The sequence below is a fragment of the Cricetulus griseus genome, chromosome 3 (assembly GCF_003668045.3).
Source record: "Cricetulus griseus strain 17A/GY chromosome 3, alternate assembly CriGri-PICRH-1.0, whole genome shotgun sequence".
Taxonomy (NCBI): domain Eukaryota; kingdom Metazoa; phylum Chordata; class Mammalia; order Rodentia; family Cricetidae; genus Cricetulus; species Cricetulus griseus.
The window spans coordinates 233,940,431-233,963,165 of NC_048596.1; the positions used below are offsets into that span (position 1 = coordinate 233,940,431).

The 22,735-nt window shown below is 42.4% G+C and overlaps 1 protein-coding gene across 13 annotated transcripts in view; it reads right to left on the reverse strand.

The window, feature by feature from the left end:
* Nucleotides 1-5,995: 5,995 nt before the first annotated feature.
* Zmynd11 (zinc finger MYND-type containing 11) overlaps nt 5,996-22,735 on the reverse strand; it is an 82,739-nt gene continuing 65,999 nt past the window's right edge. For 7 of the 13 annotated variants that reach the window (XM_027405053.2, XM_027405060.2, XM_027405057.2 and 4 more), the window contains 11 exons: nt 19,439-19,516; nt 18,787-18,879; nt 16,773-16,860; nt 16,129-16,184; nt 15,229-15,306; nt 14,373-14,491; nt 11,409-11,616; nt 10,770-11,006; nt 9,923-10,195; nt 9,531-9,716; nt 5,996-7,972 (listed from right to left, as the gene is read on the reverse strand). In XM_027405053.2, coding sequence (XP_027260854.1) covers nt 7,850-7,972; nt 9,531-9,716; nt 9,923-10,195; nt 10,770-11,006; nt 11,409-11,616; nt 14,373-14,491; nt 15,229-15,306; nt 16,129-16,184; nt 16,773-16,860; nt 18,787-18,879; nt 19,439-19,516 — 1,539 coding nt within the window. In that variant the 3' untranslated portion in view covers nt 5,996-7,849. The remainder of the gene's footprint in view (nt 7,973-9,530; nt 9,717-9,922; nt 10,196-10,769; nt 11,007-11,408; nt 11,617-14,372; nt 14,492-15,228; nt 15,307-16,128; nt 16,185-16,772; nt 16,861-18,786; nt 18,880-19,438; nt 19,517-22,735) is intronic. The other 6 variants (XM_027405063.2, XM_027405061.2, XM_027405059.2 and 3 more) reach the window with 3 other exon arrangements.

Here is a 22,735-nt window from a genome sequence, read left to right on the forward strand (position 1 = left end):
CACACACACACACTTTCTTTTTCTTCAGATTAGCTTATTCTGAAAATGTCCTAAAACTAGAATCATGCAACATGTGATTTTCTGTGACTTCTCAGCAGAGTATCTCTTGGTGTTTATCCTTGACAAAGGCCTTGCTTTCGTCCCATTGCAGAGTGTGCACACTGCATTTTGATGGGCATCTGGGACACACTTTGTGACTTGGAGGAGCAACACTGCCATGGACATGTGTTCACAGTTCGTGGCAGCCACACTTTCCCTTCTGAGGTATACATACCCAGAAGTAAGGTGGCTGGACCATTCGGTCATACTCAGTGGAATATCCAAGTAACTCCAGACTTTCCTGAAGTGACTGCCTGCTTGTATATTGTGTGTGTGTGTGTGTGTGTGTGTGTGTGTGTGTGTGTGTGTGTGTGTGTGTGTGTGTACTCTCGCACATGTGCACGCGCATGCATGCACACGAGCGTGTGCATACATGTGCTTATACCTATTTCCATGCATGTGCATATGGCCTAAGGACAAAAATGCACTGTCCACTTTTTCCTTCTCTTTCTCTATGTATGTCTGTCTATTTCTGTCTTGTCTGTCTGTCTGTCTCTCTCTCTCTCACACACACACAGACACAGACACACACACACACACACACACACACATCTTAGGGAGATTATAGAATAGATACATAGGTATCTCCCATCTTTTTTTTTAAAACTGAGTCTCTCTGTAGCTAGACTTTGCCTGGTAGACAAGGCTCCATGCAAGCTTCTAGGATCCGGTTGTCTCCACCTCCCCAGCACTGGAATTACAAGCAAGCACACAATCCTATGGCTGGCCATTTCTGCATGGGTTCTGGAGATCACATTCAGGTCCTCATACTTTCACGGGAAGAACTTTATCAACTGAGCCATCTCCCAAGCCCTCAGTTTACATTCTTGCCAGCAGTGGGTGAGGACTCTGAGTTTTTACATCCTTGACAGTACCGCTTCGAGTCTCTGTCTATCAGCTGTCCTCTGTCTGTGGTTTTGGTTCCCATGCTTTTAATTAGCTGCAGTCACCTGGTATCTTGCTGTCTCACATTATCTGTCCTTCTCCTCCGTGCATCTCCTCATGCAGGCATTGCAGATTCTCTGATCACAGTGGAGTCTCTGTCTATCAGCTGTCCTCTGTCTGTGGTTTTGGTTCCCATGCTTTTAATTAGCTGCAGTCACCTGGTATCTTGCTGTCTCACATTATCTGTCCTTCTCCTCCGTGCATCTCCTCATGCAGGCATTGCAGATTCTCTGATCACAGTGGGGCTGAGCACACCACATGCACAAACATCCAGCACAGTAGATTGGTCGAAGAGTTCTAACAATTATTGTTAGATTTTCATTCTAGGTGTACATTTGTGATTGTTAATCTTCATTGTCAATTGGACTGAGTTCATTGTTTTAGAGGGTATTTATAGAGAGAAGGAATGATCCATTTTGGATGTGGGTGGAACCATCCAACAGGCATTGGTCCTTGGCTGTAGAAACAGGACAGTGAGTTGAGCAGCAGCGTTCATCTCTCAGCTGCAGACACATGGCCAGACACCTTGAACTTCTGCCGCTGCACCTCCTGAGTCATGATGGACTGGAACCTTGGCTGGTGAGCCAAAATAAACCCTTCCTTCCTAAAGCCACCAGAAGAGAATGTTGGTGTGTATAGTGAGACATGGGACATGTAGAAGGCAATAATACCTGAGGTTTCCTGTAACCCTGGAGTCTGTGGGCGAGGCTGCATTTAAGGGTAATGACTGAACAGCAGTTCTAGTGGGTGTGACCTGGTCTCAACAGGAGGTGTAGTTTTGAGGACTTTTGCAGTCCGTGGTCTTAATCTTTTCTATACTGGTAAGGATGGGTATGAGATCTACCAAATGAACACACTTTCCGGAGCCACAGTGTTGCTGCTTGTCTCTAGATCTTACACACCCTGCAAGATTGGGATTCTGGCCATTTATTAGCAACTCCCATTCATAACTCCTTCCAGGCATGGTTCTCTGAGTCTTTGCCCTGGACTACTTAGAATCTCATCCATGTCGGATCAGTGCTGTCTTCTTTACTTACATTTCCCTCAAGTGTGGCAAAATACACCATCTGAAGTGCTGTTTCTGCAGGAGGGTTGGGTGCAAAGGATGTTCTCATGAGCATTCTCTTAAATACAGGAGAAGGAGGGGCTGGAGAGATGGTTCAGTGGTTGAGAGCACAGACTGCTCTTCCAGAGGACCTAGGTTCAATTCCCAGCACCCACATGGCAGCTCACAACTGTCTGTAATTTCAGCTCCAGGGGACTCAACACACATGGTGAAATACCAATGCATATAAAATAAAAATAAATTAATTAAAAAAAAAAACAGGAGAGTGAAACTCCCTTGAGAACTATCCTACCTCGCCAACAAGAAACACCCTCAGCTGGGGAACAGACAACTGCATGAGATCTTGGTCAGTCTTTCCCAGAAGCTATTTGCTTTGGCCAGCTCCCATCACCAACTCCCTTTTCACACTCACCTGCTGTTCATTTGAGTGCTGAGATTCTGTGAGGCCCCATGTGAAATGTCCGTACCTCATTTCTATGGGAGTCTTTTTTTTCTAGGAGTGGAGGATGCAGGTAAAATTTTCCCTTGCTTACCCCTGCCTCAAAGTTAATCCTTATCACATTACAGGATTTCTGACGGGGGTGGGGGTCTCACTTTTCTTTAGAATGTGGTGACCACGCAATTTCCAAGCTCTCAAATTTGAGACTGCAATGGAGCCTCAAGGAGGTTCTAATTCTGACAAGAATTAGTTTTTCTTTTTCCGCAGCTCCTAGGCACTCTAACACATATATGCTGGTGAATGTAGAGTGAGTCACTGACAGGACAGGTACTTGTCTATGACAAAGGAAGCCACTGGTCACGTGGACAGTGTGGCTAGTCTCAATGGAGACAAGGGGAAAGTAATAAAATACTAGATTTTGAAAGCTTGATACAAACTAAAAATGCAACTCACACCAGTCACAATCTTTTTTTTTATAATTCTTTTTTCTTTCTCTCCATTTTTTATTTAAATTATTTTACATGTCAATCCTAGTTCCCTCTGCCTCCCCTCTGCCCCTGTGCCCACCCCCCAACTAACACCCTACCTATCCCATACCCTTTCTGCTCCCCAGGGAGGGTGAGGCCTATCAGAACTGAGGTGTAGCGCTGTGGTAGCTCCATGCTCAGAAGCATGTGCAGCAGATGTGGTGGTCCATGCCTGTGATCTCAGCATTCTGGTGGTACAGCCTGGAAGATCAACCTTGGCTACATAGTTTGTGGCTGTCAGAAATATGTGAGACCCTTTCTCAAAAGTAATAACCATAAGTAGGTTTTTGTTACTTACAAATTAGACAGTGCTTGAGGAGATACATTAACTTTATCTGGTTGTGATTTTTTTTTTTTTAACAATGTGGCTACTATAAAATGTATAGTTCTGGTAACATTTTATTTCCCTTTCAGCATTTTTGCTTTTATGGAGTTTGTGGTTTAATGTAGTAACACCCACCCTCTGTGAATTTCCACACCTGGTCAGTGGACTCCCATACTGCCAGGAAGTGGCAGACCCACCCCATGGACCCTGACATCTGCTGGGTGAGCATCGATCTATGTGGCTTTGAGCAGTTTGAACTAGATTACAATAACTCCATGTTTCTCTCTACCTACTGATGTTTCATTAATTTGATTGGGTCAAGAATTCTTAAACTGAAGGTCAAGATAATTCTGGACATGAGGTACCTTTAGAATTTCACGCAGTTTGTCTTGCACACTGGTATATAGACCCATCATTTTTATTTTCCTGGTAATACAGAGTGGCACCACTTGGGAACTTGTTAATGATGCCTGTGCAGAAGTGGGGCCTGACAGTGCATGAATCCAAGGCATCCTGACGTCAAGTTGGTGCACCTCTAAACCAGAGACTACAAAGGAAGACACAGGTCCACTGCTTGCTGTGCAGTCTTAGTCAGTGAGGGGTACGGCTGTCCTGGATTGAGAGAACAATATGTGGGGTGGAGGGGAGATACCAGCTGAGGTGGGGCAGATGACAGGTATGACTCAGGGGACTTTGAACTTGCTGACACTGACAACTGTCAGATGTCATTAAGTTTTTCTAAGTCTGGCACAGCAGATGCCTTAAAAAATGAAATGGCCTTTTGCAATCAAACCAACATGAGTTTGAGGCAGAGCTCTGTGACTCACCAATTAAGCATGTCTAGAAACATTAGTAAATCACTTTGAATTGACCTGTTGAGACTAACTGAAAAGCTTCCTTCTAATGTGTTAGAACACAGCCACTTCCATGCAGTCTCCTGTTGCAGGTTTTTGTTTAAGCACTAGGAAGGTGCAAGCTGCTTATCTGTCTCCTGACAGGCACCAATGCAGTGAGACCATCACTGTATCATCTCTGGCCTGCACTAGTTTCAGTGAGACTGTCTTAGTCTGCACTGTAATGGGCTCATATCTCTTAAGTATTTCTTAGTTGAAAACCTTTCTGAACACAACTGTTATACTTAAGGTCTAGAATTAGGGGCTGGAGAGATGGCTGAGAGGTTAAGGGTACTGGCTGCTCTTCCAGGGGTACTCAGTTCAATTCCCAACAACCACATGGTGGCTCACATCCATCAGTAATGAGATCTGGTGCTTTCTTCCTGAGTACAGGCAGAACACTGTATTAGGTGTCTGAAGTTTGAGGTTTGTTGTTGCTGGGTTTTGTTTTTTGTTTTTTGTTTTTTTGGGGGGGGCGGGGGAAGGTAACCTTGTTGCTTAGAGACAAAGACAAAAATGAAGTGAATAGAGTGTTCTATGATTGTTGTGAGCTTCAGAATCCTACAGTAAGTTCAAACCTTAATCACATCATTCCAACTATGATACTACTATTGAGGTCAATGACAAAACTGTTAGTATTCAGGCATCTGTACTGACCTGTCCTTGGGGATCTGACAAGTTATGCCCTCAGCTGCATTCACTATGTTCCCTTTTAAAATGGCCCTGCCCACTTCCCATCCTCCTCTTTCTCTCCCTCTTTCTGTCTCTGCCTCTCATCCCTCTCTCCCACTGCTCCTGTCCCCAGAGGCTGGTCTCCCCGCTCCCTTTATAATCCCTTTTCCTAATTAAAACAAAAACCCTCCACTTGAACTCTGTGGCATGGCTGGCATCTTTCTCGCACCGCTTTTTAAAATTACAACAAAAACCACACAGAAAACTAGAGTCTGGTAAACTAGGCTGGTAAAATGGCACCCACCTGCCATCCCCAGGTGAGAGCAGGGTGGCCCTGACTACTCAGCATTCCAGTCAAGAGCAAGCATGAGCACATGTTCTCATTCTCACCTTTGAGAAATGACCCACATCATCCAAGGTAAATGTTGAGGTGTAGAACTGAACAGAATACATGTACTTTTTTTTTTTTTTTTTTTTTTTTTTTACATTTATGTGTATCAATGTGTTGCCTTCACAGTATGTACATCATTTGTGTGCCTGGTGCCCACAGGGTCTGAAGAGAGCATTGGGTTCCCTAGAACTACAGATGTTTGTGGGAATCAAACCCTGCTAGAGCAGCCAGTGCTCCTAGGTGCTGAGTCATCTCTCCAACTCCCCACACTGCTTTTCCAGTCCCCACAAGCAACCCACCGCTCTTGACCAACCTTTAGATGTAGCTGGGTTTTGTCTGGCACAGGACACTGGACTAAAGCAGCTTCTTGACAAGAGTTGTGTTGTTGTTTTTTTTTTTAAATACATTTATTAACCAATGTTAACACAGTAAATGAAATCTATATATTGCTAGTCAGAGCAGCTTACAAAATGCCAGAATGCATCATAGAACTGGACAGCCACGATGGGTACTTACAATGTGCAGAGTGGCTTAACTCAACACCTTGATAGAGCTTTATGATTGCAGAAAATTTTAATGATTCCTAAAACAATCAATTGTAATTTTACCTAAAACTTTTACAAAACCAGGCCACAATCTTTTTTTAATTTTGTTTTTTTTTTTTGTTTTTTTTTTTTTGTTTTTAAACACACAGTTTTCACACTGTAGTAACTTGGAAATGTGCAGCCGTGTCGACAGAGACAAGAAGCCAAAGTAACAGGAACCTCACTTTCATGCAGCTATCAGGTAAATAGTACATACTCTGGAATGATTTTACACCAAAAATATTCCCACAATAACTTGCTCTCACAGGGGTGGATCGAAGTTTTAAAACCTGAAAACAAAGACTGTCAAGTGTCCTTGGTTAGGGCAGCGCAGCAGCAATGATGGTTATGCGGCAGAGGAGGAAGCTGTGGTGCCAAGTTACTGTGTAACCTGGAGGAGGTGGTGGGTTACTGGTGGTTTTATACAAAAGAGTGTGCTCCGTTTGGCAGTAGTTTGTAAATTAACTTGTGTTACCACCATCTGCAATAGCATCAGCGCCGGATGAAGGAGGTTTCACAGAACTCCTAGCTTTCATCTTTAGAGTGACCCTGATGGACCGGAGAAAACTTTTTTAAAGGCTTTTCTCCCGACTCTTTCACTTCTGTTGTGAGTAATTGCTTTAATAAATATCAAAGGTCTAAATAAATATTTACAAATTATTTCTCTAACCTCAAAAAATAACTAAAGGATAAAGTAGGAATTTGGCTTGGTCTATGATCAGTCTTGGAGAAAAAGAAACAAATTGTGAGATAGTTTTAAAGAAATTTAATTTTCCTGGTTGCCTTTTATATATCTATGTATATATAAAAAATGTTATTCAACTATCGATCCATTCCTACCGGTAATGCTTCTTAACCAGACATCCTGCAAAATACAGACTTTGTACAAATCACGGCATCTTTAATACAAGAAAAGTAACATGCATTATTCACTGTGTACAGTGACGGAGTTCGTTAGTAGCAATGACCCTTCCCTACAACACAACGGCTTCTGTGACATGTAAGTGCTTTCTCTCTCCAAGTAGTAGCTTTACACTCAAGGAGACACAGGGTGTAAGGTTGGGGTGGCCCTGGGGAGGGAGGGGACTCAGTGAAGAAACTCCATGCCTCAGCTGTATTCCACGTTCTGAGTACAGGTAGTTTTTGGCTTTTGATTTTTGTTTTTGCTGCTGATTTTGTTACAAGCACTCATGTCAGGACAAAGATGAAATGTGCAAACTTTAAAATTTAAATATTCATTTTTCTCTAAGATCCAGCTCAGTAAAAGATTACCCCAGTTTCCCTGCAATTTTAAACTACAAGATCAAAGCTAATAATTTGTTATAAAAGTTATATATTGAAAAGAAAAAATGAAAACACAATTGGGAAATATTTAAGAAAAAATATGCAGGGCTAGCCCTGCTGTGTCAACCCTGTTCCCTATATTCAATCACATGCCGCCAGCACGGCCACAGGCAACACCTGTGAACAGTGAGCAAGCTGCACAAAACCAGCTCAGCCAGGTCGCGGCCGGGTCACGGCCAGGTAGTCTGTTTTCTTCTGAAGCGTCCGCCGCTCTTACATTCAGCTCTGTTCCGTCTTTGTTAGACTCACTCGTATTCACCTGTTGTTGTTGTTGTTTTAAGATCTGTTGTTTAAAGGTTAAAATCTCTGTAAAACCTAAAAATGTTTTAAAATTTGCTGAAAATGCAACAAATTCTCAATTAGAATTTATTTAAGTAATACCCTCCATTGATGTTACTTCAGCCCCCGAAAAATGCCGGAGGAGCATTAACAAAAGATTTAAACTACTGTGCAAAATTTCACCACGAAAAGTGTTTAAAGGCTGGTGCAAAATGGGAAGCAAATTCTAAACAATTTTGGCTTCTTGGAAACAAAAACCGCTGCGTGTGAGGGTGGCGGGCAGGCTCATCTCTTCCGGCGGCAGGTGCGCTTGTGCTCTGCATGCCAGTGCTCTTGCTGGCACTTGATGGAGCAGTAGGATGTGTTCCAGCAGCAGTGGTACATGGCCTCCTCCTCACAGTTGTAGCACTGCAGGGCAGGAGGCACATATGAGACCAAGAGCCAACGCGCAGGGCCAGCTAAGTTTCTAAGGCTGTGCTTGCAAAGCTCTCTCTGGCTGAGGCTAGCCCACAGGTACATGCATGTGCACTGGAGTATCTTACGTGCAAGGACAGGGCAGGAGCCCAGGGTGAGGGCTCAGGCATCTTCACAACACTACATCCGCCTCTGTCTCTATAGGCTTGCTCATTCTACCAGCTCCACATCAACTGTTTCCTTCCCGAATGCTGCTCTGCCCTCGTGTCCTTTATCTGCTCTGACTCCATAGAGGGCCATTTGCAGCTCTATTCCCCCACCCATCACATCCCTCCACTGCAAATGACTGAAGCCCTAGCTTTCAGGGAGAAGTCACTCTTGCTACTAAAAGTTCTCACAATGACTAGGTGGGTCAAAAAGTGCCTAGTGTTGAAGGTACACCTTTAGACATGGGAGAAGAAATGAGGGAAAGTCCATGTTCAAGTTTTAAGCAGAGCTGGTGAGCTAGCAGCTTCACCGCTGTAGACTCCTGCGAAGAGGATGAGCAAGAGACCAGGCTGACCTTAATGCCCACAGGGCTGTATAGAGCATACTCTGCACACAGGCTGACAGACATGGTGAGGACCCAGTACATTAGCCTACACTGGGTTGGTAAAAATTCAAAACTTCTAGTTTTCTTCTTGGCTGTATATTTGTTTTATTTTCTGTCAAAATTAATATTTTGAGTTTTATGATTTTGCTACATCAACAACGGCAACTCCTACCACATTGCTGCTGGGAAAGTGAGCGAGCCATGTCTTCATATAGAAGACAGAATTACCTTACCATTGTGGTGTCTGGGTCTTCTGGAGCTTGCTGGAATACACCTTAGCCCTGTCTACCTATCTCCTTAGCCAGCGCTTCTTCCCACCAAGCTGTCTATACAGGCTTCTGCCTATGTGCTGAGATAACCTTGTCGTTTGTGCTAAGTCTTTATAACAATTTTTCTTACCACATGCTTCATGAAAACCTTATATTTACAGAATCTTCATAATAGAAGCTGGGTAAAAGGAAGGATTATCATGAAATGCTATACAGAATTTGATTTACATTAAAACCAAGTTAGGAGCAGAAGGGAGAATTGTTCCCACCGGGTAGTTCCCTCAGGGCTGGCTACGTGCAGGATCCTCTATCTCAGGAGGAGGGAAAGACTTAGAATCAGGACTCAGTGACACTTCCAGTCAGGGCGAAGGAAGGGCACTTGCTGGGTAATGACATGCTCTTACTACAAGCAAAAGGAAGCAATTTCTATAAACTAACATGAAACATCTGAGACAGGGAAGCTTGTGGGGTATATGTGCAGCTTTTCAGCTTGACACCATAGACGTCTCAGCATTGAAGTTGAGACCAGACACTTGCCACTTGTATCTACACCACTGGAAAAGCTGCAAACAACTGTACACAACAGCAGTGCTATGCCCAGGAGGGCTTCCAGGACCCCCTGAATGCTGTGGAGTCTATAACTCTTCCAGGGGCCCGTCTGTCACACTCCCCGGGGCAGCGGACTACTCACCCACTGCTTCTTCTTGGTCTGAGAAATGAGCTGCTTGTGCTGCGTTGCTAGCTTCTTGATCTCCTCTACAAACTCTTCCTTACACTTTTCCTTCACCTGCTTACACTTTCTGTCCATCTCACCCTGCACGTTGGCTACAGCTTTATTTACAGCTTGTCTTTTTTCTTCTTCCATTTCAGAACGCAGCTGAAATGAAGACAGCAACAGACAGGGTACACGTAAGTAAAGCCTCACTGCTGAGCTTAGGTCCGTTCCCACTCTCTGAGTACACACAAGGTGTTAGCAGGAACGCATTACTAAGAGAACACGCTACTCGTGTAAGGGACGCTGGCTCAGCTGCTCCTGTGAGAAGCTGGTCCACGCTCCACCGCCCCAGCAATGTGCAGCCCCACCTTTTCCAGCGCCTCCCGGACTACTCTTTCTGTTTCACGCTTGTGGTCCGACTTCATTCTGTCTTTAAAGTCATTAAAAATTTTGGTGTATTTGTCGTGGCACATGCTCTGACAGACGCCATCAGTAGTCGTCTGGGTACTTCGATGCAGCATTCTTGGGGAAGAGGCACTTAACTTCTTGGTCTGGGTTGACACTGACACCTTCTCAATTGGCTGAGGCATTGTGGGGATTTCCTGGCTGGAACTTACTGCTTCCGTTTCTGGCTCTGGTTCCTAAAATGTTTAGAAGAAAAACAGGGCAATGTAACTCACCCCAGCTCAGTTAAGAGACAAACTCAGTGTATGTGAGTGTGCACATGTACACACACACACACACACACACACACACACACACACACACAACTGTTAACAAGCAAGTAATGTTGGTATCTTGTTATAGTTGTCACAATTAAATAAATCTTCCCTAAACACAACCAGTGAATGAAAAGTTATACATTAAGTATCCCATTTATAATTTCAGTATATGTTAACACAATGGATCTTACTTGTAAAATAAAGGTTTTGGATTATAAGAAATAAGATCATTAACAACTAATCAGCAGATTTCCTACAGCCCTAAATCACACCTCACTGAATGTGTCTGGCATGTACTTAGATTTACAATTTTAAAACATTCTCAGTTCATACAAAAAAAAAGCTTGACCATAGTCTCCTTGTTTCAAGTGCTGGCACAACTGGCTCATCAGATCACTGCTCTGTTTTATTTAATGCCATGTAAAACACCAGGTTCTCGGGAAACGCAGCAGCACCCTGCTCACTCCCCGGACTCTGCTCCACGGCTGCTTACTGGGGACGGAGACTGTGCACTCGTGTGCTGGTCGAGCAGCAGTCCACAACGACACGAGTCGGGAGATTGGGCCTTAACTTGACGGACATTACTTGACTGTCTTGACCGTACTTTGAGACTCTTTCCTCTTTCCATTGCCACCTGGACACTGTGAGGTGGGCAACTTACTTCCTTTTTGGGCTCCACACTCTGATTACGTCGTCCTTTCTTTGCTCTTGGCTCTTGAGTGACCTTCAGCTGTGGGCATTATAAAAGTAATATCTTATTATTCGGCACACTAGGAAATACCTCTGTGCTGAGAATACTTGTGGTGAACCCGCAGGAGAGAAGGGAGTCCTTCCATCCACTCAGCAGCCACTTGCTTCCTTATTGCTGTGGGTTGGTGATGAAGGAGCCAGTGGGCCTGCAGAGCCGAGCAGCACACTTACTCTCCTCCCACCGGCTTGGTCAGGCTCCAAGTCGCTTCTACCCACTCACATCTTTGCACTGGTTTGCTTACTTGTGCAGAGCACTTTACAGATGTTTGTATGAAAGGGAAAGAAGATGTCAAAACCTGTTTATGACAGTGAGGGGTGTACACAGAGGTTTCGCATTGAAAAATCACAACCAGCTGGACCTTCTTACCGAGATACCACTCACCTGTTCATTACTGGTGGAGGAGATACTGGATTCTGCCTCTTCCTCACCTCGGTCCTCATTCTTAGACTTCCAGAACCGGCCTTCACGGAGGAAGCGCTGGTGCAGTTCCAACTCATCACAGGCCTTTTTCCAGCCCATACTGCGCTTCACGTGCAGTCGGTGAACATTGACCGTGATATCCTGAATGTTTTCAGAAGGAATCCAGGCCCTATGGGAAGTTTTGGGAGGTAGAATAAGAAATAGACACAGTGGTAGGAAGCGTTAAGAGCATGGTGTGGACTCTGCCTACTGTAAAGAGTATCTGCAACAACTTGACAAAGGCTGACACTCAGGCTTAACAAACTCTTTGTAGACAGGAGGTGAGGAGCCAGTTCCCAAGGACAAGGTGACCTGCTCATTGTCCTCTTTAGTCACCTCAGCTTACCACTGTTCACAGACAGTCATAAGTCTTTTAAAAATACTATCTGTTCTTTTGGATAATGTAAGCTAGTAAGACCCATCCAGTTACATGCTGCTCAGCATTATGAAGCCATTTCAAAATGTACATAATTTTTCTTTATATATGTATATACAATGAGGGTATCTTGGCATTTCTGCCATGCCGCTGTGCTTTAGACAAACCAAACTAACAAATGGAGCTGGGTCTGTATTCTTTAACACCAATGCAAGCCCTCACAAGTTACAACATGTACCAGAGATCTGAAAGTAAGGAATAGGAATGCGTGTGTGTACATGTACACTGACTAGTAACTGGAAGCATGTGATACATGATTGTGATATATAGTGTCTCTGCCTTTATGATTACCCTGATGATAAGAGGTGACAGGAGGCAAAGGTGATTTATTTAGAACATGGAATTCATATGCTCCTATTGCACAGGGGCAGTCAGCAAGTGTAAAAGTGCACTGCTTCAGTGAGGATCCTGTGACAGGTGTGCACAGTGGCCTGGTCACCTACCAGGACAGATGCTCCTTTCAACACAATTTAAAACATTTCCATGCATAGGTATCAGTTTAAATTAACATTGGGTACTCTGAGCTATAAAAAAAAAAAAAAAAAAAAGACAAGGAGTAAGGACATCCCAAAATTCAATGCTAGTATAATAAAGTAAAAATCTATGAACTTATTCTGTGACTTACTACAAATTATTCAACATCTTTCTTGCTGGCTCCTGACTGGGGTCATGCTATCTCCAGCAACTTATAGTAAAAAGGTCTGGCTGCCTTAGGGAAGCTGACTGGTCCAAAGCAACTGACCATCTTGCAGATCCTAGACAGACCCACTCCCACAGGTCCCATGTGCAGGCAATAACTGGCTTCTCCTGCAGGCTAAGTCAGCCTCACAGTCTGAAAAAGCGAGTCCAAAATTATTTGCTTATTTTTTTCTGCACCCTATGTGTAATACAATAAATATACCTATCAAAAACAAAACAAAAAGTCCTCAAAACCAGTGCCTCCTCATGAGCCAGTCTTTTGGTGCTTAATTCATAATTACAATTTCTCTTTATTTTCAATACATCAAATACTCTAATATGGTAGATTTTTACTGTGTCATCTAAGCAATCATTCATGACATACTCTATCCAGATCAATGATTCTACATTACATGATAGACTAGCAAGTCTATTGAGATGCCTATCTATCTGGAAGTTTAAAAAAATTCCCCTCCCCATTTTCCTGATATTTGCTTTATAACTCATCACTTTGCATACTGCCACCACCAGCTAGGTGTTATGCTATGTCTGTATCAAGCTTTCATGAGGAGTGAGGCCCAGCTTTCCCAAAGCTCAGAGAGCCTGGCTAGTGTATCTGGATGAGAGTCAGTGCAGAGACTTGGACACACACTGACAGACACTGACTTACCTCACTGGCATGTGTACAGTGCCCCCTTGTCAGAATCTGAAACTAACTAGATATGATACATGAAGCTAGTAATGCTAAAACTAACCTATTCATCAAAGGCTAAAATGTTCACTCTGTATTAAGATTGAATGTTGTGTTATTAGTTTGTGTTTCTTAACATAAATCTGGATAGGTGTGTCTATTTATGAATGAGAAAACAGACATTTAAAGTACTCACAGGTTATATAAGACAAACTATAATCCAGGAGGGGAAAATGCAATCCTTTGTCTTGAAGCTTCTCGTACATGACTGACCTCTACCCCAGACACTAAGATCTAAGGAGATATTCAAAGTACATGCATGGCTGACTGGCAGCACGATTCCCATCCCTTTAATATCTGTGTTAGAGGAAACTTTTCTGGCTTTATCACTGGACTCCTTACTTTGAGTCCAATGGGACTTCTCAAAAGTTGAATTCATTTTTCTAACCCAAACTAATGTTGACAACACTTAATGGCATTACTGTTAAAACCCTAATTTTTCATGATCAATGTTATTAGGGCCTCAACTAACCCTGAGAACAGTATTGTAAGTGTGTCATCCCACAGGTTGGTATCTAAGAAATGCATGAGGTAATTTTATAGTCAGTTTCTTTTTTTTCTTTTAGAATACATACATTTTATGTATTCCACATATGTAAGTTTTTAAGTTTTACAAATTCATGCCTGGGAGTGGAGACACTGCTTTGTAACTGTGTCTGTCCCTCTCCTCTATACTCACTGTGCTTGTCCACATTCTTAGACTGATGCTACAATCCCAAGCTGATTGTTTTTACCCGTTAATAGGGTCACAGAGAAGACTCAAATACCTGCACATCTTTACAGTGTGGAACGGACATGCCTGTGGGTTCACCCCCGCATCCAATGCCCTGCATGATGGGTTCAATCTCAGCACTAGTGTGCTCTGTACCTGAGGACCAAACATCCCACTAAAATGCCGTTTACAATAATACTGGAAAACCTGCATAAGTTACTTCCAGCTACAGGCATGTGATGTATTTGAAACAGCATTCAGCATACATACATCAGCGCAGATCTTACCACTGTGTGAGTTGGGGATTACCTCTGGTGGTGGTGGCCAAAGAAGCGAACATCAACTTGATTGTCTTCTTTCTGCATAACTTTGGCTGGCCAAAACCCAAAACCTTTCATTTTAGCCCAAACCAGCTCATGATTAGGTATCTGAAAATGAAATGTTCTTTCTTTTAATACTGAACTACTTAGAGAATCATGGGTTAAGTAAGACATAATCCATTTGGATAATGTTTCCTTTTAACTCTGAAACACATACATGTGTTTTGTTTTGTTTTCTCTTGTCATCAAGAAAAACAATTCATATACTTAAGAGAAAACAGAATTATGGACTATTTCCCAGATGAGGCAGGAACTGGAAAAGGTCACCTCTAAAGTCAAGGGCCCTGTGCATGATAGTAGTAAACAGAGTTCCCTGACTTTGCTTCTGTGCCCAGCATCACCTGAGTATTTGTTAGAAAGGGGAGAATTAGGCCCCACACAGAGTTTCTGATTATGAGGTCTCCTAAGTCCACCCAATGTCAATGTTACTGAGAATACTGCCCTCAAATACCCTGAGGCTTTTTGCCATTTCAGAGGAAATGATGGAGCTACAGATATAAGCAAAGTCACAGGTCTCCTCTTATAAATGAGAGGAAAAGCAAAGATTCACTCTCCTGTCTATCAAAGGACCCAGTACATGGTCTTACTAAGTACTTTGTTTGAAATTCAGAACTAAAAAACAGTTACTGTTATTTTCCCATGTTTCAGTTGTACACATTCATTAAGACCATGTGTACTATGATGTAAAGAACTAAATTTCACAGGTATTATTGTCCCTAAGTAAACAGGAAGTAACTATGACCCAAATGGTACTCTATAAATGAAAATGACAAAATTCCACATACGCAAGGATAGCAGAACCAGTTGTCGGGCCGTGCATTTGATAGATAGAAGCAGTTCTTGCAAAGCTGCAGCTCATCCAGCTGAAAAGCAAAGCAACGGTCTGAGCCAACCAATGCGGCTTCGTGGGACTGACAGGCAGCTCTCAGTCAGGCCCGCACTTAATCTAGTACACTTAAAATCTTGTAGGAGGACTGCCACTCACTGACCAGCATGTGGAAGACATGCTGGGGTGACAGTGCCCTTCCCTTGCTGTGCCACTGCCGTCCCTTGCTTGCACACTGTTCTCTTCATCACTGTAAAGACCACTTGTTTTTTTCTTTTTTTCCTTCCTGTCATCAATCTCTTTTCAGAAGACAGCTCTCCATACACTAGAATCTAGACCTATAGCACCATTTCATTCCTTCTGGCACACTGTAGACATTCAGCAAAATGGCTGTTCAACAACTAAAAGGGAAAAGTCAAATTTAAAATGAACTGAAGAAATCACACTTATTATATGAGAATTTTTACAAGAATAATACTTGCAGGTGCTTCACTTACTGTATGCATATAAATGTTCTTTTCTGCCTCAACTGGTTTGCCCATTGGTCTATGAGAGGCATATGTGAACCCTCATCCCAAAATGTGGTTCTGGTGCAGTGTGAAGCAGTTGTTCACATCTCACCATCTCACCAACACTTACATCAGCACCAGAAGTACTTGAGTCACTCGCTAACCTGCCGTGACATCCTTTGTCAGCCTTTTCAGAAACATTTTGTTTACTTACTTTCCATGTATGCCAAACATGAAAATCAAATTACATTAAAGGAAATGCCATCATGAAAATGTAGCAAGGAAGGACAGAAGCCTTAAATAAATTTGGACTATAGCAAGTTTAATTATTAGGTATGAATGGTAAGTACCTCATGACACGTGTCTTTATATAACATCCTCGCAATGTCTGCTTGCTCACTGTCTGCTGTAATTAAAGATAAACACAACCTGTCATCAATACTCTAGAAACTGCCACTATCAAGTCAAGTGACCCTATTGTCATTTCAGTTCACCAAATGGAGACACATTTATCAAAACACACATTTTATATAATGTTCAAGTGAGAATAAATTCTACAGGAAACTTTCATTTTTACATTTAACACAACCACTAATTCTCTAGGTAGAGAATGACTTCTTGATTGTAAGAATGAGATCTTAGTGGGAAAGTATCAGATTAATGAAATGCCTGGACAAACCTCTTAGCTAAGATAAAGCATGTAAATATCAAGAATACATTTCACTGAGGATGTAGCTCAGTGGTAGAGTGTTTAATTAGCATGCATGAGGCCCTGGGCTAGCTCCTCATCCTCAGCACCATAAAAACAAAAAAGTGAAAGACTAATTTCCCCACACCACTGTTCAGTACCTCTGTAATCCACACCAGCAAGCAGCCATCAGTTTACATTCCAACATCATTACTCATGTATGGATTACAATGAACTGTGACTGCTATTCTCAACATGGAATTTAATATTTTCAAAACTGTACACAAGAGAGAAAAAGGATTGAACCTCCATAGAAAATCACTGTGTTGTGGAGAAGCAGCTGTGCATCAGCTTTGAATTCCTCGTAACTCCGGTATTTCCCCTCATTTACTTTCTGTGGGAATAAAAGACAGAAGGACAAAAGTGTTGTGAGTAACAGGACTTGAGACAGAAACACAACGGAATCTGTCCAGATGACATCAGGTCTCCTCCTACTGTCCCCACCAGAAGGGACAGGGTCACAAGTAGCACTGTGCCCATTCTGTTAACTTCCCACAGTGGACTTCACAGCAGTAGTGGCAGCTGCTGCTGGGCTTCGTCAGAAAATGCTCAGATGAAAGCAGGACCACACAAGCTTGCCATCTTTCTGACAGCTGGATGAAGACCGGAAAAAGGAGCCATTAGCCTCCACAGCAGTCACCAAACCTCTAAGACAGTGGCTCTCAACCCTCCTAATGCTTTAACCCTTTAACATAGTTCCTTCATGTTGTGGTGCCCCCGCCAAACCAAAAAATTATTTCATTGCTAATTCTTAACTGTAATTTTGCTACTCTTATGAATTCTAATATAAATATCTGAAAGGCACCACTGCTCTAAGGCACAGACACTAGCTTGAAGTAGCTTTGGGAGTTCCTCTTGGAGTAGGGTAATGCACAGCTTTCTCTACACTGATGAGGCACAGAAAAGGACTCTTCAATGCACTCTCTGCAGCTCTGCCTTTGGTGGCCAAAGAGAATTACAGAAGAACTTGGGAAGGTTTTCCTCCATTGTAGAAAGGAGTCCAAATTTTTTTTCAAATAGTGTGTATATAGCTAGCTGCCTGGAATAGCAAGAGAACATTTCTGAATCCCAGTGATCATGGCATAGAAATGGCTTAGAAGGCCAAGGCCTCTAAAGAATGCTCATCTCCTATGCCCCTCACATGTGCCCCACCTCTTTCTTCATGCAGCTTCTTTCTGTATGGTTCTAGTTCCACTGCCCTTCCTTCAATGACAATGCCCACTCCTCCTAGGTCCTTACCTATACATCCTACATGAAATTGCAAGCCATGTGGCATCTCCCACCTTTGTTGCCTGAATTCCCTCCCTGATTCCTGCCTCTGTAGTGCTGGAGTACATCAGGCACTGAACCGTACAGGGCCTTGTCCAGGCTATATACCTCCTTACAGCACCCCTAAAAGCAACTCTTGTTGAGTTCTGCTCTAAACCATGATTCATATTTTAGATTTTAAACTGGTAAGATCATAAAAATCTTGTCTTTCTGTTAATCTTTCTTTCAGGACTTCTGCTCATATTACACAAGGCATTAACCCAGCTAGCATCAGTGCATTTGACAGAGGGCCTGACAGGATCCAGAGGCTCAGGGAAGGATGACAGCAGTGGGGTCTAGAGGGCTTCATCAGGAAAGGACTATAGGTACCCAAGCACAGGGTATGTGTATGGGGAGGGGGGCTGTGTCTTTAGATCTTCAAGCCTTATAATGTAGCATGAAGACAAAACAAGCCTGAGATATATGGGCATCACAAATTGGACTTGATAAGAAAAAAAAAAAAACAACCCAAAAACAAAAAGAGGACTAAAGTTGAGTGGGTAGAAAGAGAGTTGGATCTGGGAGGAGTTGGTGAAGAAGGTGAATATGGTCAAAACTCACTGTTTGCAATTCTCAAAGAGCTAAGAATTACTTCTTTTAGATTCAACCTTAGTTTTCTTCCTTTTATAGTTTCCCAAAACACTAAAGCCATTCTACACACTAAGTTTTGCCTAAAACTCCCAAGCACACTGCTAAAGTGGAAAGTCATATTCAGAAATCAGTACTTTACATGCACAATGTCAAGCTGCCCAGGCAAGAATCTGCTTTCTGTAATCAACAAATATCAAGAAGCTGGCTGTAAGTGGTTGAAATAGGGGGTCTTTTAAAATTTGCATTAGAGTGTGTGACAGTTAAAGGAATGAATGCTCAACACACCATGTGCATGCTACTACTTACCCTCTAACTTGGTAGTTAAGACACATGGAAGTAGAAATAAAAGGAGCCAAGTTACCTCTTGTATGGTAGGGACGTCAACAGCTGAATGGACCAGCCTCCGGTACATCGGATGCTTACTGTCCTTTCCCTTTTTATTAAGGTCTATAGCCTAAAGAGTTGTTAAATACATAAAGGGACATGTAAAACGTCAATTCCTAAAACAACATATTTTATAATCTTACAAGATGTCCTTTATAATTAAGGAAAATATGTACAGTTAATGCAATGTGTCATTCTTCAAGATTTGATAGAACAGCTATTTGAGAAATGCCCTTTCATTTTCAATAGCAATAAGCAATGCAAATGTTCATTTGATAAATTAATTTTTAAATTGTTTTAATTGAATGTAGTTAATAAAATGTTTATGTCAAGAGAAACAAAAGACAAAGTCTGGTCCAATACAAAAACATTTGTCGTAGAAAATTAATAAAACACCAACCAAATTAGGTAGTACAGGCCTATAATCCCAGCACTCAGAAGGCTGAGGCAAGAGGATCACAAATTCAAGTCCAGTCTGGGCTACAGATTGAGACCTTGTCTTAGAAACCAAACTAGACCATAGCCAAATATGCCCGCATAAGTTGCTATGGTTCCCAGTGTGAAAAGCACAGTGCGAGGAGCCAGAGCAAAGCAAGCCTGGCAAGACGCTGGAACCCAGCAGCACTCACCCGCTCCTTCATGCGGGAGACAATGAACCTCAGGTAGGTGCCCATCTCCTGCTTGTTTGAATGTTTCTTCTTAATGCTCTGGGGAAGGAAGAAGAGGCCAGACAAGTCCATCATTTATGTGTCCATATGTAAAAGGTAGAAAAATAAAGAGGACTGGAACAAATACTTTGTTAGATTACTTCTAACATTTGATAAAGTCTGTGGTGTTTACATAACAAGTAATATTTCTGTCAATAAGGAGGGAATTGAAAAATATGTTGTACTTGACATAATGCCTAAGAAATAAAAAATTTATCTTTTTCTTGGTATTTTAAAACTTCATAGCATTTTCTGACAAGGAGAAAAATAATATATGTAACAGAGAATCTCTTACATTTACTAAAGATCCATGGTTAAAGTCTTTTCGAGAACACTGTAAATTGATACTAGCAAACAGACAATTTCAATATAACATATTTTGTTAAAATATTAAAAAATAATCTGTTGATGAACTGTGCATGATGGGTACACTAACATGCTATAGACATGTCGAGCCCATATGCCAGATTAGTGGAAATAGAATTGTTGCTAATTAGATTTGATTAATCTCTCCAGAAAACTGGATTTCACATTTCAGTCATTTCTAGACATCCAAGAAACTAGAATAAATGTCTCTGTGTCAGAACGAAGGCACATGCCAGGCCAAAGGCAGCACTGTTACATCACACTGCAGAGAGATGAGTAGGTTTAGCCCTATTTTAGTGGATGTCACAACTTTTCAGCTCCTAAATTATGATTTTCCACAGTTAATATCACTTCTGCTGGAAAGCTTTACACACAGAAAGTCATTTTAATATGCTAAACATGGAGAGGAAAACAAATATTTTCAGATTCATTATATATGCATATTAAAGTACTTAGTAAAAAGTTGACAATTTATTGTCTAGAAACAATCTCAGATAATTCCTTCATTTCTTGAAATAGGATTGGCCTGGAACTTGCTATGAGTGCTGGTATTGTAGTCATGTGTCATACTTTGCTCAGACATTTACCACTTACGACCTAGCTTTCCTTCCATTTGCGTTTCTCACTGGACCCTTTGGCAAAGAGAAGGCACACTCCATGTTTCCTCTCTCAGCCCTATGGCCTATGCCATCATCTAACACAAACAGATGCTAAGTGGTTAGATATGGGGGTGAAGAGGGTGAGACAAGTGCTTTTTCCCAGCAGTGTTTTTTCCCAGAAAAACAAGTTTACATCCTTTCAAAAAGAAGGGAGCATGGAAACACATGCTCCTATCCAGGCACCCTGTCAGTCCTGATCTACCACAGCATGGACACATCATTAGCACTGCTGAAGCTCAGATGAGAAATGTCCACACAGCCATCTACAATAGCAACAGATACCAGACAGAAGTCTTGAAATGCTATTGACCGAGCTACAGTCTATAGGTAGGTAACTCATTTCAAGGAAATATATAATCAACCCTTCATGTAGTACTAAAATACACTCACTAAATACTGAACCTGTCCTCTCTGAATCCTCTTTGAGTTCCCCAAGCCCAGCTGGGCTGTCTGAAGCCACTTAGCTGGCAGCAGTGGCCTGGGCTCTTTGAACTCTAGCACCTGTGTTCTGAACATAAACAAACAGTATGTTCCACTCTGTTGGCTTGAACATAAGCTCTTTTGATGCCAGTGACCCAGAAAATAAAGCAATACAATGTTTTCCTATATGCAAATGACAGATGGAACTGGAATATCATTACAGCTAAAACATCTCCACTAGATCCTTATGTCTTTAAAACACCTTGCAACAGCATGGAAATCATACTGAGGTTCAGGGACTCATTCCTGAACCTCATCAGGGAATGCATAGTAGAACAGAGAATGACAACTAGTTCGTACACTGCTTAAATCTGTTTGTAGCCAGATGGCTGATGGCTGAAGTATTTAAAGTGCCATTAGAAATGCAGACTTAATAAGCCTAGAAAAGTAAGTAGAAATTTAATATACATACATTACTCTAAGACAGTCTTACCCTTGCCTGAGAAGTTCTTCTCAGGTTTAGACACTCCACTTTAGTCTATCACATGAAAACCAGCTAGAAGCCTTTAGAAGTAATGCCAGTGTCCATTTATAACAAGGAAACTCCTGTGACAGAGGATGGGAAGGGACAAGAGCCGGCTGTGCTGAACCATGCCCACGTGGTACTCAGATGCTGCACAGGGACCAGTGTGTGTCCTTCTAACATCCATCTTTCCTTAAATGAAAATTGCCAATGTCTATAAGCCACTTCTGGGGTTCTGATCGAGCTGCTTGAAGATAACTTAGGTGGCCACAGTCTACATGCTGTCCTCAGTGTGACCCACTGCCCAAGGTCATTACAAAAACAAAACAAAACAGACACTGTAGACACATACTGGGGCAGCAGCTGAAATTTCACCTTGTGCTGCCCTACTGAGTGTGAAGCGCTGAATCTTCAAAAGTTCCCTTTGAAGGTTACTTCACAGTTCACCTGAGTTTGTTTCTTTAGTCCTCACCTAGCTTCAGTCTGCTGCTCACAAAAGGAAGTGTCCTCCTGTACTGTATGCAGCAGTTAGCTGCAGAGGTTGGTTGTGTTGTAAGCATCTGTGGGTTCATTTTAGCTACTACAGACACAGCTTCAGTATCCTCGGTCATATGGGACTGGCCCAAGGGAATTTCACAGACAAACCAGGGAAGTTTGTGGAGTCTATAGTTTTTACTTGAGACCCAGCCCCTCTTTTCTGTAAACAAGGAATTCTGCTCAGATACTGAAGCTGCTCTCAAGGCTTTTGTTGCACACACCCACTCCTGCTGGTAGTGATCTACCAGAGCTGTGTCTGGACCCAGAGAGTGACGGAACCTCCTTCCCACTAAAAACTGGCTTCCCAACAGAAGCAGAACCTCTCCCAAGGATGCTTGAGAACAAAATGTGGGCTACCAGGTGTTTTAATACCTTAGGGGCTTGTAGGTTTTTTCCATTATCAAGTAGATTTCAGGTTCACTATTTCATAAAAGGACCCCACAGAAGCTGTGTGGTGGCACATGCTCTTAATCCCAGCACTTGAGAGGCAGAGGTAAGAAATCTTTGTGAGTTCCAGGAGAACCTTGTCTAAATAGGGAGCTCCAGAAGGATAGCCAGGACTATATAGAAAAGCCTTGTCTCAAAAACCAAAAGAAAAAAAAAAAATCCACAGAGTAAGACGTCTGGGTTTCCTGTAGGAAACAGGGCTGCCTGCTGAGGCACTAACACAGAGTGTTGCAGTATGTGAGCATCAGGCCATGCACAGATTTGAGT